Source organism: Oncorhynchus gorbuscha, linkage group LG23, assembly GCF_021184085.1.
Source record: "Oncorhynchus gorbuscha isolate QuinsamMale2020 ecotype Even-year linkage group LG23, OgorEven_v1.0, whole genome shotgun sequence".
Classification (NCBI taxonomy): Eukaryota; Metazoa; Chordata; class Actinopteri; order Salmoniformes; family Salmonidae; genus Oncorhynchus; species Oncorhynchus gorbuscha.
This window is the reverse complement of record NC_060195.1, coordinates 20,585,908-20,602,031: the sequence shown is the minus strand read 5'-3', so window position 1 is coordinate 20,602,031 and position 16,124 is coordinate 20,585,908. Positions and strand designations below refer to the sequence as shown.

Sequence of the window (16,124 nt, the reverse complement as noted above, 5' to 3'; positions counted from 1 at the left end):
AAAAGGATTATCTTCAAGGACATAATGGCAGACTATAGCCAAACAAGCTGATGGTGTTTGATAATGACAAAGCATTTGTTCAAATCACCTGCCATTTTAAATTAAATTATATTTCATAGATTGTCTATATTGTTGACATTTTGGAAGACATTTTATTGCACACAATTAGGCTATTCCTTTCTAAACGCGTAGCTACAGCCTAGACCTATCTCGCGCACGCGCGCTCGCACACACAGGATTAAACAGAAGTCATGATACTTCAGAGCACTCACCAGTGACTAAGCCGTAAAAAAGAAGCTCTCTCTTTTTTGTTAAACGGAACTATCAGTGCCTCTTCAAATCCAGTTAATCTCTACGGGATGTCCCTGATCCGATCATTCCGTTGTTATCTCCACATATCCCCATTATAATGGTGGGATCACGGGCAGGGCCACAAATGTTTAGAGAACTCTCTGTGAAACACGGTCTGACTAAGTACTACTATTTTTCATTATTGTCTGTAGGACAAATACTAACGGCGTAGACCTTATATGATCAATTTAATTGGGTTTAACATAATCAACTTTTCTCTGCGGATTCACCACAACGCCAGATATCGTTTAATGGAGGTGTCCTCCCATAAAGGTATTACCTCTAAGTGAAATCAACGGCTGACTTGTGCAGAGGTTAAGATTTGTTGTGCTACCAGAGTTTTGCAGAGTTTATATCACCACGGGTTAATGCCGTGGGCAGTGTTTTAATGATAGCTTTAAATGTCAGTATAAAACATCAACAAGAAAGCCTAGACCTTGATAGGCAGTTAGGCTAGTGGTCTCCAAGGTGAGCCAGTGTTTCTAATTTCCCCATACTTTCAATGCGTTTATGAAGTAAAATGTCTGACTAAACATGGGTCCAAATGAGGAGATAGATGTGTGTATTGCGGCGTGGCTGCGGCTCCGAAATCCGAAGCGTGTGTGCATGTGCGGAATATTCTCTGCTCTACTCATTCGGCTGCCCAGAGAACAGTCTACTCTGGAAAATGGATGGAGAATGGTGCTCATTTAATAAAGTTAGATCAAAGCTCAATTAATTTCTGCAAGATCACATAAGCTAATGATATTATACATGACAGAACCGAATTGAATAGCATAGTAGTTTATAACGTTACTGTAAATCCAAATGTTTAAACTATTAAAATTAGAAGATTTTTGAATGGTCCAATACGTGTAATCCAGTCGTGTCTTGAATTGAGATAGTTGAACACATCTTTGTGGTTAATGTCGTCCATCACCTTCTAATGGTCCTTATCCGACTATCAATGTATTCATGTTTATAAATTGAACATGTCCTTAAACTGAATTGTCGACCCTATTGTTGTAGGACGACGTTTTAGCCTCTGTGGGACACCTGAATGGGACATTTGAGTTCCATCCAAATGCAAATCTAAGAAGTGGCCTATCACCATCCCAGACGCCAGACCATCACACCTACCTCAGCTTGGATGTTGCTAGATTGTGGGGGGTGAAGCCATTTAAAACACATGAGGCATTTTGAGACAACCAATGACTTGTAGCCACTGGTTATAATGTTGTGAGATGGCTGTGTAATTATTATTTTTTTACCTTCATTTAACTAGGCAAGTCAGTTAAGAACAAATTCTTATTTTCAATGATGGCCTAGGAACAGTGGGTTAACTGCCTGTTCAGGGGCAGAACGACAGATATGTACCTTGTCAGCTCGGGGGTTTTGTAGTTGCAACCTTCTGGTTACTAGTCCAACGCTCTAACCACTAGGCTACCGCCCCAATTGATGGCATGTGGGTGTATAAGGCCAGCAACATACATACATTACAAATGGAACATTAGAATAAAGATAACTCTTGTTTTTATATGATTGTAGCCTGTCCTCTATGCTGACATAAACATGTTTTTAAAACAAAGGCCATATATTATGGATTCAGACATTCACTTTGGTCGGAATGTATTGTTTTATGAAAACGTTGAACCTCATGGACTTGCAGTTTCCGCCTATTAGCCTACTCTGACGATATCATGATTTTTTCTTTATTTAACTAGGAAAGTCAGTTAAGAACAAATTCTTATTTTCAATGCCGGCCTAGGAACAGTGGGTTAACTGCCTGTTCAGGGGCAGAAGGACAGGTTTGTACCTTCCGGTTACTAGTTCAACGCTCTAACCACTAGGCTACTCTGCCGTCCCATGATGAAGTATTAATTTCTCGAATTACATGATAAACCTTCCCACTGGGCACACACTGTTTGAATCAACGTTGTTTCCACGTCATTTAAACGAAATTACCTTGAACCAACATGGTTGGTGCCCAGTGGGATATTTCTCAAACGAAATTAGGGTACAGGATTAGGCCTAATAACACTAACAATAGTGTTATTCGATGCCAAGGGCGTGCGCATCTGGGATCAGGGGTGGTGCCCTTTCTTGAATAAACCAATAGCTATGCCTGGATGTATTGACTGTATATGTCATGGTAACTGTAATCCAATAACTAATCCAAATGAAGTCGAACCGAGGGCGCGAATGGGCGTGGTTGTATTCTACGGCATTTATAGATGTGAAGCGCCATTTACCTCTCTGATTTTAGACATCTCGACATTATTTAGTCAGGAAAAGGATGGAGTCTGTGCTCCCAGATCAAAAGGACGTAAGACGGGTAAGTAAAACCTTTTCATTTTCACTAGAGTTCATTATTTGTCATTTCTGTTTCGTACAAATTAGGTGCATGGATGATAGGCTGTTTATTGCCACAAAACTCCGTCTGATTTTCATCAAACCAAAACATGTTGTTGTAATTTTAAAGTAAAGCTTAGTGATTTTACTTATTATTTTAGCTGCTTGGGTTGGGAAATTATGATATAATTGAATCCGATGGTTTTAGGCTACGTTATGTTGGTCTTTTTCTTTTCACTTCACGCACATAATCTCCGGGGATATCCTGTTTTTGTCATTGAATTTTATACATCAGTAAACGAATAGGCCTAACTCAGGGATTTATACGTTCAGGTCCCCAAACCCCTCATGGAGAAACGGAGGAGAGATCGTATCAACCACAGTCTGGAAACCTTACGACTTTTGTTGTTGGAGAACACAAGTAATGAGGTGAGTTGCATAAAGATGGTCTATTTTCTCTAATATAGATGATTCATTTAGTTTTAACCATGAATGTGTTGTCTATGGTCATTTAGCATTTTATGTCACATCTGTGTCTTTTTTCTGAGTATTTTCAGATGCATTTATTTTGTACTTTTGTTTATTTAGAAACTGAAGAATCCCAAGGTGGAAAAGGCAGAGATTTTGGAGAGTGTGGTCAACTTCCTGAGGACAGAGCAGGAAGGAGAACAACAGCATCAGCAAACGAAAAGAGGCCACTCCAAAGAGGGTGGGGAAGAGCAGAGGTCCCCCTGCAAGAGGAAGCAGCATAACTACCGTGAGGGCATGAGGTCATGCCTACTAAGAGTCAGCCACTTTATAGCAACCAAGAGCCAGGAGTTGGATGAGCCCAGCCACGATGCTGACGCCCCACCTCAGAGGTCCCGCATAGGGCTCACCCATCCTCCATCATCTGCCCAGCTCCATGGTACATCATCTTCCACTCCCGACCAAACTCCCCTGGCTAGACAGCAGCTGCCACAGCCTCACCCAGGCCCAGGTCTGAGAACTGGCCTCGGTAACATAGAGCATCTTTCCCCCTCCAAGCCGTCCATGGAACACAGTGACTCTGTGTGGAGGCCATGGCCACAGCAGTGATTGACAGCCTCCAATGATCTGCACAGTTGGGGTCCCAGTTCGGCACCAGAGATAAGGTTGTAGAACTTCTAACAGCTGCCCGCTCATCAACTGCCCAGCAGGGATGGGATGGAGAAGGTTGATTGGCAATAGGTAGTGATTGGGAGTAGAGTGGACAGTGATGGGAAGTGGAGTAGACAGTACGGGGTGAAAACAGTGGGGGCTGACTGGGTTAGCTGTGTGACTCTTGGTAGACTGACTGTCATTTGATTAAATGTACATATTGTATATATGGATTACTTTATTTGTTCACAATATGAACAGATACTGTCGTGCAAATGCCAATATATGTCAACTGTTTCCTAACGTCTACTATACAAGGGAAATATGGCAAACTGAATTTCCTTTGGAACATTTTTTCGTGTGTATTTAAAAATACAGAAGGGAATCCGATAACCAGTCATGTAACCCATTATGTCATTTTTTTGGCTTCTTTGGGGTTCAGGGTTCTGACCTTTTCTCAGGCATGTCTGCTAATTATATTTGTAAGTTTAATGTTGATTTTTTTTTTTTATCACGCTCAAAAACCACAAGTCTTTCTATTTTTTTTGAGACACTGAAGGTAAACATCATGTTTGACTCTCAATCGTGTATTTTTTTAAATATAAACCTCTGTGGCCTTGCTATGGAACGAGACTTTGTGTGGTGATATATTATTAGACAAATTAAGACAATATAGCCTTGATTAAAATACATGTTTTCTTATCGTTTTTAAGGGCATATAAGATAACAACTGCATTCAACTTTATTTTTTGATGAGTGGTTTCACTCTTTTTTTTAACCGGGCAAGCCAGTTAAGAACAAATTCTTATTTACAATGATGGCCTCGGAACAGTGGGTTAACTGCCTTGTTCAGGGGCAGAACGACAGATTTTTCCCTTGTAAGCTCAAGGATTTGATCTAGCAACCTTTCAGTTACTGGCCCAATACTCTAAACACTAAGGTACCTACTGCCCCATTGTGCTAGTCTTGCTGGTTTACATTGTAAACTAAAAAAGTGTTTTGTCCATGTGAGAAACCACTGACATCCTGTTTATGTTAAACATGGCAAAAAAATGTTGTCCTGTTTTTTTTATATTAAAATTGAGTGAAAGTGGACTCTTGTCTCAAACTTTGTTGGCTGCTACGTCTGTTTGCTCTAAATGTTCTACTTCCTGAGCCATCAGAAAACCTTGTCCCACATTGTTAGTGTGAATGGCCTGGACCTGGGTTGAGAACAGCCCTGACATTTGCACATTTTTTAGGTGACAAGACCATATTTGTCAATGGACAAGACCAACTATCACCATTAAAACAAACGGTGCACTTTACACTGGCATGGGCAACCATCAGCAGACATTGTGATGCAGAGAGTTGAGCATCGTAATACAGTCTGGAGCATCCAACCGGCTCTGATCTCAAGTCTCAGGCGTGGATAGGTAGATCAGGGGTCATTCAGCTTGACCTTATTCATTGAATAGGAAATATTCAAGGGATAGTAGGCCCGACTCAAATACTATAATTTACATTTGAGTCATTTACTCAAATACTAGAATTTACATTTTAGTCATTTACTCAAATACTAGAATATACATTTGAGTCATTTGGCAGACACTTATCCAGAGCAACTTACAGTAGTGAGTCCCATGTGGGTATCAAACCCATAACCCTGGTGTTGCAAGCACCAAATAAGCCACACAGTCCAATAAATGAAAAATCAATAATTAAGATCTATTTACATTTACATTTAAGTCATTTAGCAGACGCTCTTATATTTATATAGACAAGTCCTATAGAGGTTCTAGGTACCATGAAGTTATGTTAGACCTCATGTTACTTTATCTCTACAGTCAAATCACATATTATTCACATCATATTTTTGTGTAGAAACTGATGAAGATTGACTTAACAACTTAATTTAAAATACAGTGAGGTCCAAAAGTATTTTCACAGTAGACAGTGAAACTTGCTATGTTCTGGCTCTGTACTGCATCCCTTTGAAATTAGTCGCTCTGGATAAGAGTGTCTGCTAAATGACTTAAATGTAATGTAAATGTAAATATAATCACTATGAGTTTCAAGTGTGGACTGTCAGCTTTAATTTGAGGGTATTTTAATCCATATTGAGTGTACTGTTTAGAAATTACAGCACGTTTTGTAAATAGTCCTCCCATTTTAGGGAATCCAAAGTATTTAGACAAATTCACTTACACAGGTATTAAAGTAGTCAAAAGTGAAGTGTTTGGTCCCATATTCCTAGCACGCTATGACTACATTTGCTGTTTGTTTTGGTTGTTTCATATTATTTTGTGCCCAATAGAAATGAATGTTAAATAATGTATTGTGTCACTTTTATTGTAAATAAGAATAGAATATGTTTCTGACCACTTCCACAATAATATGGATGTTACCATGATTATGGATCAGGTCCTCATTGCAAATGAGAACTTGTTCTTAATTGACTCACCCTGATAAATAAAGGTTAAATAAAATAAAACATCCTAACCTCGCACCATTACCAATAACCGGGGTGGGGGGATACACTACATGGCCAAAAGTATGTGGACACCAAAAAGTATGTGCTCATCAAAAATCTAATTCCAAAATCATGGGCATTAATATGGAGTTGGTCCCCCCTTTGCTGCTATAACATCGTCCACTCTTATGGGAAGACCTTCCACTAGATGTTGGAACATTACTGTGGGGACTTGGGCGATTAGGCCTGGCTCGCAGTCGGCGTTCCAATTAATTCCAAATGTCTTCAATGGGGTTGAGGTCAGGGCTCTGTGCAGGCCAGTAAGTTCTTCCACACCGATCTCGACCATCCATTTCTGTATGGACCTCGCTTTGTGCATGGGGGCATTGTCATGCGGAAGCAGGAAAGGGCTTTCCCCCAACTGTTGCCACAACCTTGGAAGCATAGAATTGTTTAGAATGTCATTGTATGCTGTAGTGTTAAGATTTCCCTTCACTGGAACTAAGAGGCCTGGCCCGAACCACGAAAAACAGCCCCAGGAAATTATTGCTTCTCCACCAAACTTTACAGTTGGCACTATGCATTGGGGCAGGTAGAGTCCAATGGCAGCAAGCTTTACACCACTCCATCCGACGCTTGGCATTAACAATGGTAATCTTATGTTTATGTGCGGCTGCTTTTAATGAAGCTCCCGACGAACAGTTCTTATGCTGATGTTGCTTCTAGAGGCAGTTTGGAACTCAGTAGTGAGTGTTGCAACCGAGGACAGATGATTTCGACTCCCGAGTGGCGCAGCGATCTAAGGCACTGCATCTCAGACTCTGGTTTGATTCCAGTCTGTATCACAACTGGCTGTGATTGGGAGTGTATCGTCCGGGTTAGGGTTTGGCCGGGCTAGGCCGTCATTGTAATTAAGAATTTGTTCTTAACTGACTTGTCTAGTTAATTAAAGGTTCAATTTTAAAAAAGGCTCTAAGCACTTCAGCACTAGGTGGTCCTGTTCTGTGAGCTTGTGTGAACTACCACTTCCGGCTGAGTCTTTGTTGCTCCTAGCCGTTTCCATTTCACAACAACAGCACTTACAGTTGACCGTGGCAGCTCTAGCAGGGCAGAAATTGACACACTGACTTGTTGGAAATGTGGCTTCCTATGATGGTGATTGTATGGCTGTGTGCTCGATTGTATACACCTTTCAGCAACAGGTGTGGCTGAAGTAGCTGAATCCACTAATTTGACATGGTGTCCACATACTTTTGTATACATAGTGTATTTATGCCTCTGTAACTATCTCACTCATCTTTACTCACCATTCATTAATGATTATCCTTAATCATTGTAGCATCCACATTAATGTAGAAGTGTTTAGAAACATATTATATTCTTATTTACAATAAAGTGACTCCAAAATGGCACAATATATTATTTTACATTAATTTCTATTTGACATAAAATAATTTTAAACACAGCCAAAACAAACTGCAAATGCATCCAACAAGTTTGTAGGCTCCCGAACTTGATGTAGTCATTGCGTTCTAGGAATATGGGACCAAATACTAAACTTGTGACTACTGTAATACACATATAATGGAATTTGTCCAAATACTTTTAGTTCCCTAAAATGTACAAAAAGAGCTGTAATTTCTAAACGGTTCACCAAATATGGATGAAAATACCCTCAAATTAAAGCTGACGTCTGCACTTTAACCATTATATCACTTCAAATCCAAAGTGCTGGAGTTAAGAGCCAAAACAACCACAAATGTGTCACTGTCCAATTACTTTTGGGCCTCACTGTATGTAGAATGATTTATTAGTCTCCCAATTTGATTTGAAGGAGCTTTGTGGTAAAAGCACAAAGGCCTAATAGAAAGTTGTCATCAGTGAATATATGTTCGCATATGTCAAATCCAACACGAGCTATGTTGTATAGTGTTAAATAGAGTACAATATTAAAATAGTGTCATAGCTAAACATAAACTTGCTATATTTAACGTTAAAAAATGTCGCCTCATTGGATTATTAGTGTGTCCACAATTGCATATTACAACTCCTACATTCTTCAAGGCCTCACTTGTGCCTATAGTAACACCTTATATCAAAGGAGGAGTTAGTCCCGCAAGGTCGCGCCCTGAACAGGACGCGCTATTGAATGGAGCTTTGGACTGCTTCAACTCCCCTGGATAAACGGGTTAAAAGCGAAAATCTGATTAAGGATTCATTCGAAGGGAATCTTTCTCCAAGCTGACTAGAATACCGTGTTAAATTGTTATTATTGTCGGAATCCCTCACTAAAACGCATTTACCAGCTCGGTGGTAAATGGATTAAATGAGGCAGAGGACCTTTTTTCTAGCCTAGAACTGCCCACTGAGGATGTGTTGGTCAAAGTGCACTAAAGAACAGAGAGCATTTAGAGAGCATTTAGTCTATCCACACAAAAATAAAAAACAAAACATTTTTATTTATATAGTAGTTTGATTTTATAGTTTCACGTTACATTTACATGGTCTTATTTGTAGGCTAAGTATGATTTGAATATGAGTCAGTAAATTAGTGTTTCGGGATCGATACTTTTAGCCAGATTGTCAAATCAAAGCCCATCGTTGTATTTACATTTAAGTCATTTAGCAGACGCTCTTATCCAGAGCGACTTACAAATTGGTGCATTCACCTTATGTATAATGTTTATTTTCTGCCACAGAAATTAGTAGATTGTCACCTGTTCAGCGCCCATGTTCACGTCTCGTGTTGGCAGGAGAGCCACGCGTTCAGCAGCCTACCTGAGATGTTTCACACCATCCAGCTGTCAAATTGAGTTAGTCTTTACCTCAAGCTACACAGATGGTGTAGTAAATAGTTGCTTTTCTACGAAGGTCAAAATTATGGAAAGTATTTTTTAAATTAGCAACAACTCCAGCTTCATAAAGACAATTATTAATTTCACGCGTGGGTAGGCTACATATTGAGGAAAGTTCTCAATAGGCTTTTAGTAAGATTTGTTATTGAATATGCCAGTGTATCAAATGAATTGCCATATGAGAACCAGCGTTCACACTTCATAATTTGCTGACCCATTCACCTTGTAGAGTTGAGAAAATATACACGATGTGAGCTTACAGGCCATTCCCACGGCCACAGGCATACACGTGTGAAGTATACAAGGAGAGAAAATAGCAAAGGAAATGCCACCTTTTGTTTTTGCCAACGGGAGTAAATTTAATCAGGTAAGAAACCATTTGTATGTTGTCTCGTGCAATGCATGAACCCAATCCCTCACCCAAAGAACGCAAAGGAGAGTAATCTGGTCCATTTTAGGCCTACCTCTATTTAAATATTTTTTTAAATCAAACTAATTCAAAATTGTCGATTAATTAATCTCAAATATGTCCCGTTGTCCAAATTGTTGACTGAAAATAGAGATCCTTCTTTTTTAGCATTCTTGACATTTTCATACAGTAGCCTATTTAATTACCAAAGTGTAGTGTGGTGCACGAGGCCTGAAAGAAAACTTGAGTTGGCGAATTCGAAATTACTGTAAATTCTACAATTGGAAATTTGCGCTTCATTAATTTCGAATTACGCATGGTCCACAATCAATGCAATATAAATTATGATTAATTGACTGATTGCTGATTTAGTTATCATGATAATTGATCACAATCATAATGAAGAGGAGAACTTTGATATGAGCTGCCAAGGTAGACGAATAGAGAATTCCAGTAGACATATATTTTAATTGACTAGGCTAAATGCCTGAGAAAATAGTAACACTTCGACAGAAGGGAAAGGAAAAGTTAGCATTTAACACCTTGGCACAAAGGATTTGCCACCATCATTTCTGTCACGTGTTATAGCACATGGGGTGTTAAAACGTTTGCATGCACCCACGAGCCAAAAAAGTGCTCTTGGAATAGCCTACATAAAAAGTAGGCTCGTGCGCTGAAAACGGATTTTGACGTTCCACGTACCCCTGTGGTTAATCATGGAACATGAATAACAAAACGCAAACTCACCTCTATCGGCTACTTTCACTGTTAAAACATTGAATATGGTAATATTTCGCATTGTTTGTTATACATAGGCTATTCAAGGTTATTCAATGGGTTTATATAAAATGTAGCAGGGCAAATTGACAAATCGATTCAGGCCATATCTACTCTGATTTATTTTAAACAAAACAAATGAAAACGTTTATTTTAATACGAAAATATGTTGTAGCCTTATCTTTTAACATTGTGCACAGACAGTTCTTGGCTACCCAACTTTATCAAACCATTTGGAATAGGTTAGAATGTTGCCCAACTGTAATGCGTTTTAATCCGTCTTTAGAGGGGCAAACTGCAGGTGCTACATCCATTTATTTTACTTGATTCTTGAAGAACATAATTTATAAATACATCGTGAGCTTAGTTCAACCGTCGAAACCAAAATGTAAGCTTGTTTAACTCCAATGTTTGTTAACAAAGTACATTTAAACAAACACTATAGAGCCTCAAAACGTGGCAAGACAGAGCAAAACCAAGACATGAGGTCGAAGGATGTAACGATAGTCTTATGAATTAATGGACCAAGGCTCAGTGTACTTAGAGTTCCACATGTTTATTAAATGAAACTCACAATAACAATGAAGACCAACAAAACGTGACTTTCTGTAGAGCTCACAGGCCTCAACACAAAAACAAGATCCCACAAAAACCCAGTGGGCAAAGGCTGCCTAAATATGATCCCCAATCAGAGACAATGATAGACAGCTGCCTCTGATTGGGAACCATACCAGGCCAACATAAAAATACAAAAACTAGAGTACCCACCCTAGTCACAACCCGGCATAACCAAATTAGAGAATAAATGGCTCGTGTGACAGTACTCCCCCCCCCCCCCCCCCAAAGGTGCGGACTCCGGCCACAAACCCTCCGGGTGGGCATCTAGCCTCGGTGGCGGCTCCGGTGCGGGACGTAGACCCCGCTCCGCTCATGGTTCCGTCAGCTTCGGTGGCGGCTCTGGTGCGGGGATCGTTGCCGGAAGCTCCGGACCGTGGATCGTTGCCGGAGGAATCGGACCATGGATCGTCGGCAGAGGTTCTGGACCGTGGATCGTCGCCGGAAGCTCCGGACCGTGGATCTTCGCCGGAGGAACCGGACCGTGGATCTTCGCCGGGCCTCTGGACCGTGGATCATTGCCGGAAGAACCGGACTGTGGATCATCGCCGGAGGCTCTGGACCGGGAACCCTCGCAGGAGGCTCTGGACTGGGGACCTTCGCTGGAGGCTCTGGACTAGGAACCCTCGCTGAAGTCTCTGGACTGGGAACCCTCGCAGGAGGCTCTGGACTGGGAACCTTCACAGGAGGCTGTGGACTGTGGATCTTCGCCGGAAGAACCAGACCGTGGATCATCGCCGGAGGATCCAGACTGGGAACCCCCTAGGAGGCTCTGGACTGGGAACTTTCGCAGGAGGCTCTGGACTGTGGATCTTCGCTGGAAGAACCAGACCTTGGATCATCGCCAGAGGTTCCGGACTGGGAACCATCGCAGGAGGCTCTGGACTAAGAACCCTCACAGGAGGCTCTGGACTGGGGACCTTCGCAGGAGGCTCTGGACTAGGAACCCTCGCTGAAGTCTCTGGACTGGGAACCCTCACAGGAGGATCTGGACTAAGAACCCTCGCAGGAGGCTCTGGACTGGGGACCTTCGCAGGAGGCTCTGGACTGGGAACCCTCGCAGGAGGCTCTGGATTGGGAACCTTTGCAGGAGGCTCTGGACTGGGAACCTTTGTCTCCGGTGCGTATCCACAGCCCAGTACATCCTGTGCCAGCACCCCGCAGTTGCCGGGCTAGGGTGAGCATCCAGCCAGGAAGGGTGGTGCCAGCTCTACGTTCCAGACCTCCAGTGCCCAGTATATCCCGCGCCGGCTCTACGCACAGTGTAGCTCCACGGACCAGGCCTCCTGTGTGTCTCCCCAGCCTGGTGAGTCCTGGGCCTGCTCCACGGACCAGGCCTCCAGTGTGTCTCCCCAGCCTGGTGAGTCCTGTGCCTGCTGCACGAACGAAGCCTCCAGTGGTGATTCATGGCACAAAGCCCCCAGTGATGATCCATGGTACGAAGCCTCCAGTGATGATCCATGGCACAAAGCCTCCAACGACGGCCTCCAGTCCGGGGCCTCAAGCAACGAGGGTCCCCAGTCCGGGGCCAGCAGCGAGGGTCCCCAGTCCGGGGCCCGCAGCGAGGGTCCACAGTCCGGGGACCGCAACGAGGGTCTCCAGTCCGGGGTCGGCGGTGATGGTCCCCGCACCAGAGGCGCCACCAAAGTGGTGTGAGCCAGAGGTGGAGCGGGGTCTACGTCCCGCACCAGAGCCGCCACTGCGGATAGATGCCCACCCGGACCCTCCCCTATAGGTTCATGTTTTGCGGCCGGAGTCCGCACCTTGGGGGGGGGTGGTACTGTCACGCCCTGACCTTAGAGAGCCTTTTTATGTCTCTATTTGGTTTGGTCAGGGTGTGATTTGGGTGGGCATTCTATGTTCTTTATTTCTATGTTTTGTGTTTCTATGTTTTGGCCAGGTATGGTTCTCAATCAGGGACAGCTGTTTATTGTTGTCTCTGATTGGGAATCATACTTTGGCAGCATGTTTTGCCACCTTAGGTTGTGGGATGTTGTTTTTGTTAGCTCTGTGTAGCCTTCAGAACGTGACGTTCGTTGTTCTTTTGTTGTTTTGTTTGGTGTTCTGATTAATTAAAGAATCATGAACACTTCCACGCTGCACCTTGGTCCACTTCTTCCGACGAGCGTTACATAGATGACTGAAAGATATTATTCAGGTGAATGAAAGATAACATATATTCAGATGACTGAAAGATATCATCTAAATACTCTCCTGCAACCCGCCTCACCCAATGTGGCGTGGATTTTTCTTTTTTTCCTAAAGTATTTATATTTACTTCGGATCTGGAATCCCTCAACTGAAGCTAGCCAGCTAACTACCAGCTATCAGTCAGCAAACCATTGCCAGCAGTCATCAGCTAACCTTCAGCTCGGAAAGATCCCGTCAGTTCGAACAACGTGACTCTAACCAGGGCATAACGGACCTGTTATTTTTATCCCCGGATTCCTACCGCAAACTGAACATTTTCATCTGGATCTTCACAACAAGCTAACCTCAATCCCGGATGACTACTCCTGGCTAGCGTTTCCATCCCAGAGCAAGCACAAATTAGCTTGAAGCTAGCTCGACCAGAGCTCCTGGGCTACCCACCAAAGTATACTCCTGGGCTACAATATCCGGACCCCTTCTACAGCCAGTACGGGGCATGGGACCCCGCAGATCCCCTACGACTGGAATACCGACATAATCTGCCCGAGGACTCCCAACAGGCCCCTCAGGCACGACGCCCGCTGAAGGCTCATTATGCTAACCAGCTAGGCCTGCTAGCTACCTAGAGCTACTTGGAACCCTACTAATTCCACGACTGGTCTATCAACGTCACCGCACGAAGAGGCAAAACCAGACTTACCCCCATCGCGATGTCCCCCAAAGGCTAACTTTCTAGCCCCTGCTATCTGCTTGCTGGCTAACCCGGTCGGCTAACTGTTAGCTTGCCTGCCCGGTCTGCTAACTGCTAGCTCTTGCTAACTGCTTGCTTGCTAACCCGGTCTGCTAACTGCTAGCCCCTGCTAACTGCTTGCTAACCCGGCCTGCTAACTGCTAGCTTGCCCCGGTCTACTAACTGCTATTTTCCGGCCCCGGCCTGCTAACTGCTAGCTTACCTTCCCGGTCTGTAACTGCTAGCCCATGCTAACTGCTTGCTTGCTAACCCGGCCTGCTAACTGCTAGCTTGTTTAGCCCCAGCCTACAAACTGTTAGCTTGTTGGCATCGGCCTGCTAACTGTCTGAATCGCTGTGTCCCCAGCCAGCCCAACCACTCACTGGACCCATATATTCACTTGGCTAAGCATTGCCTCTCTCTAACATCAATATACCTTGTCCATTACTGTCCTGGTTAGTGATTACTGTCTTATTTCACTGTAGAACCTCTAGCCCTGCTCAATATGCCTTAATCAACCATGTTGATGTCTTACCCGTGTCTGAATCCTGGCTTAGGAAAACCACCAAAAACCTTGAAATTTCCATTCCTAACTATAACGTTTTCTGCCAAGATAGAACTACCAAAGGGGGAGGTGTTGCAATCTACTGCAGAGTTCTGTATTACTATCTAAGTCTGTACCCAAACAATTTGAGCTTTTACTTCTAAATTCACCTTTCCAGAAACAAGTCTCTCACTGTTGCCGCTTGCTATAGACCTCCCTCTGCCCCCAGCTGTGCCCTCGATACCATATGTGAATTGATTGCCCCCCATCTATCTTCTGAGCTCGTGCTACTAGGTGACCAAAACTGGGACATGCTTAACACCCCGGCCATCCTACAAACTAAGCTTGATGCCCTCAATCTCACACAAATGATCAATGAACCTACCAGGTTCAACCCCAAATCAGTAAACACGGGCACCCTCATAGATGTCATCCTAACTAACTCGCCCTCCAAATGCTGTTTTCAATCAAGATCTCAGCGATCACTGCCTCATTGCCTGCATCCATAATGGGTCTGCAACCAAACGACCACCCCTCGTCACTGTCAAACGCTCCCTGAAACATTTCTGCGAGCAGGCCTTTCTAATCGACCTGGCCGGGGTATCCTGGAAGGACATTGACCTCACCCCGTCAGTAGATGATGCCTGACTATTCTTTAAAAGTGCCTTCCTCACCATCTTAAATAAGCATGCCCCTCTCAACAAATGTAGAACTAGGAATAGATATAGTCCTTGGTTCACTCCAGACCTGTCTGCCCTTGACCAGCACAAAAACCTCCTGTAGCGTTCTGCATTAGCATCGAATAGCCCCCTTGATATGCAACATTTCAGGGAAGTTAGAAACAAATATACACAGGCAAGCTTTTTCAAACAGAAATTTGCATCCTGTAGTACTAACTCAAAAAAGATCTGGGACACTGTAAAGTCCATGGAGAATAAGAGCACCTCATCCCAGCTGCCCACTGCTCTGAGGCTCAGAAACACTGTCACCACCGATAAATCCACTATAATTGAGAATTTCAATAAGCATTTCTCTACGGCTGGCAATGCTTTCCACTTGGCTACCCCTACCCCGGTTAACTGCCCGGCACCCTCCACAGCAACCCGCCAAAGCCCCCACCATTTCTCCTTTACCCAAATCCAGATAGCTGATGTTCTGAAAGAGCTGCAAAATCTGGACCCCTACAAATCAGTCGGGCTAGACAATCTGGACCCTCTCTTTCTAAAACATATCTGCTGAAATTGTTGCAACCCCTATTACTAGCCTGTTCAACCTCTCTTTCGTATCGTCTGAGATTCCCAAAGATTGGAAAGCTGCCGCTGTCATCCCCCTCTTCAAAGGGGGTGACACTCTAGACCCAAACTTCTACAGACCTATATCTATCCTACCCTGTCTTTCTAAGGTCTTCAAAAGCCAAGTTAACAAACAGATTACTGGCCATTTCGAATCCCACCATACCTTATCCGCTATTCAATCTGGTTTCAGAGCTGGTCATGGGTGCACCTCAGCCACGCTCAAGGTTCTAATCGACATCATAACCGCCATCGATAAGAGACATTACTGTGCAGCCGTATTCATCGACCTGGCCAAGGCTTTCGACTCTGTCAATCACAACATTCTTATTGGCAGACTCGGCAGCCTTGGTTTCTCAAATGATTGCCTCGCCTGGTTTACCATCTACTTCTCTGATAGAGTTCAGTGTATCAAATCGGAGGGACTGTTGTCCGGTCCTCTGACAGTCTCTATGGGTGTGCCACAGGGTTCAATTCTTGGGCCGACACTCTTTTCTG

At 43.5% G+C, this 16,124-nt stretch overlaps 1 protein-coding gene across 1 annotated transcript; it reads left to right on the top strand.

The window, feature by feature from the left end:
* Nucleotides 1-2,537: 2,537 nt before the first annotated feature.
* her5 (hairy-related 5) lies at nucleotides 2,538-4,896 on the top strand. Its single transcript, XM_046325157.1, has 3 exons — nucleotides 2,538-2,665; nucleotides 3,016-3,111; nucleotides 3,271-4,896. The coding sequence occupies exons 1-3, from the start codon at nucleotides 2,627-2,629 to the stop codon at nucleotides 3,757-3,759; spliced, it is 624 nt and encodes a 207-aa protein (XP_046181113.1). The 5' UTR covers nucleotides 2,538-2,626; the 3' UTR covers nucleotides 3,760-4,896.
* The last annotated feature ends 11,228 nt before the right edge of the window (nucleotides 4,897-16,124 follow it).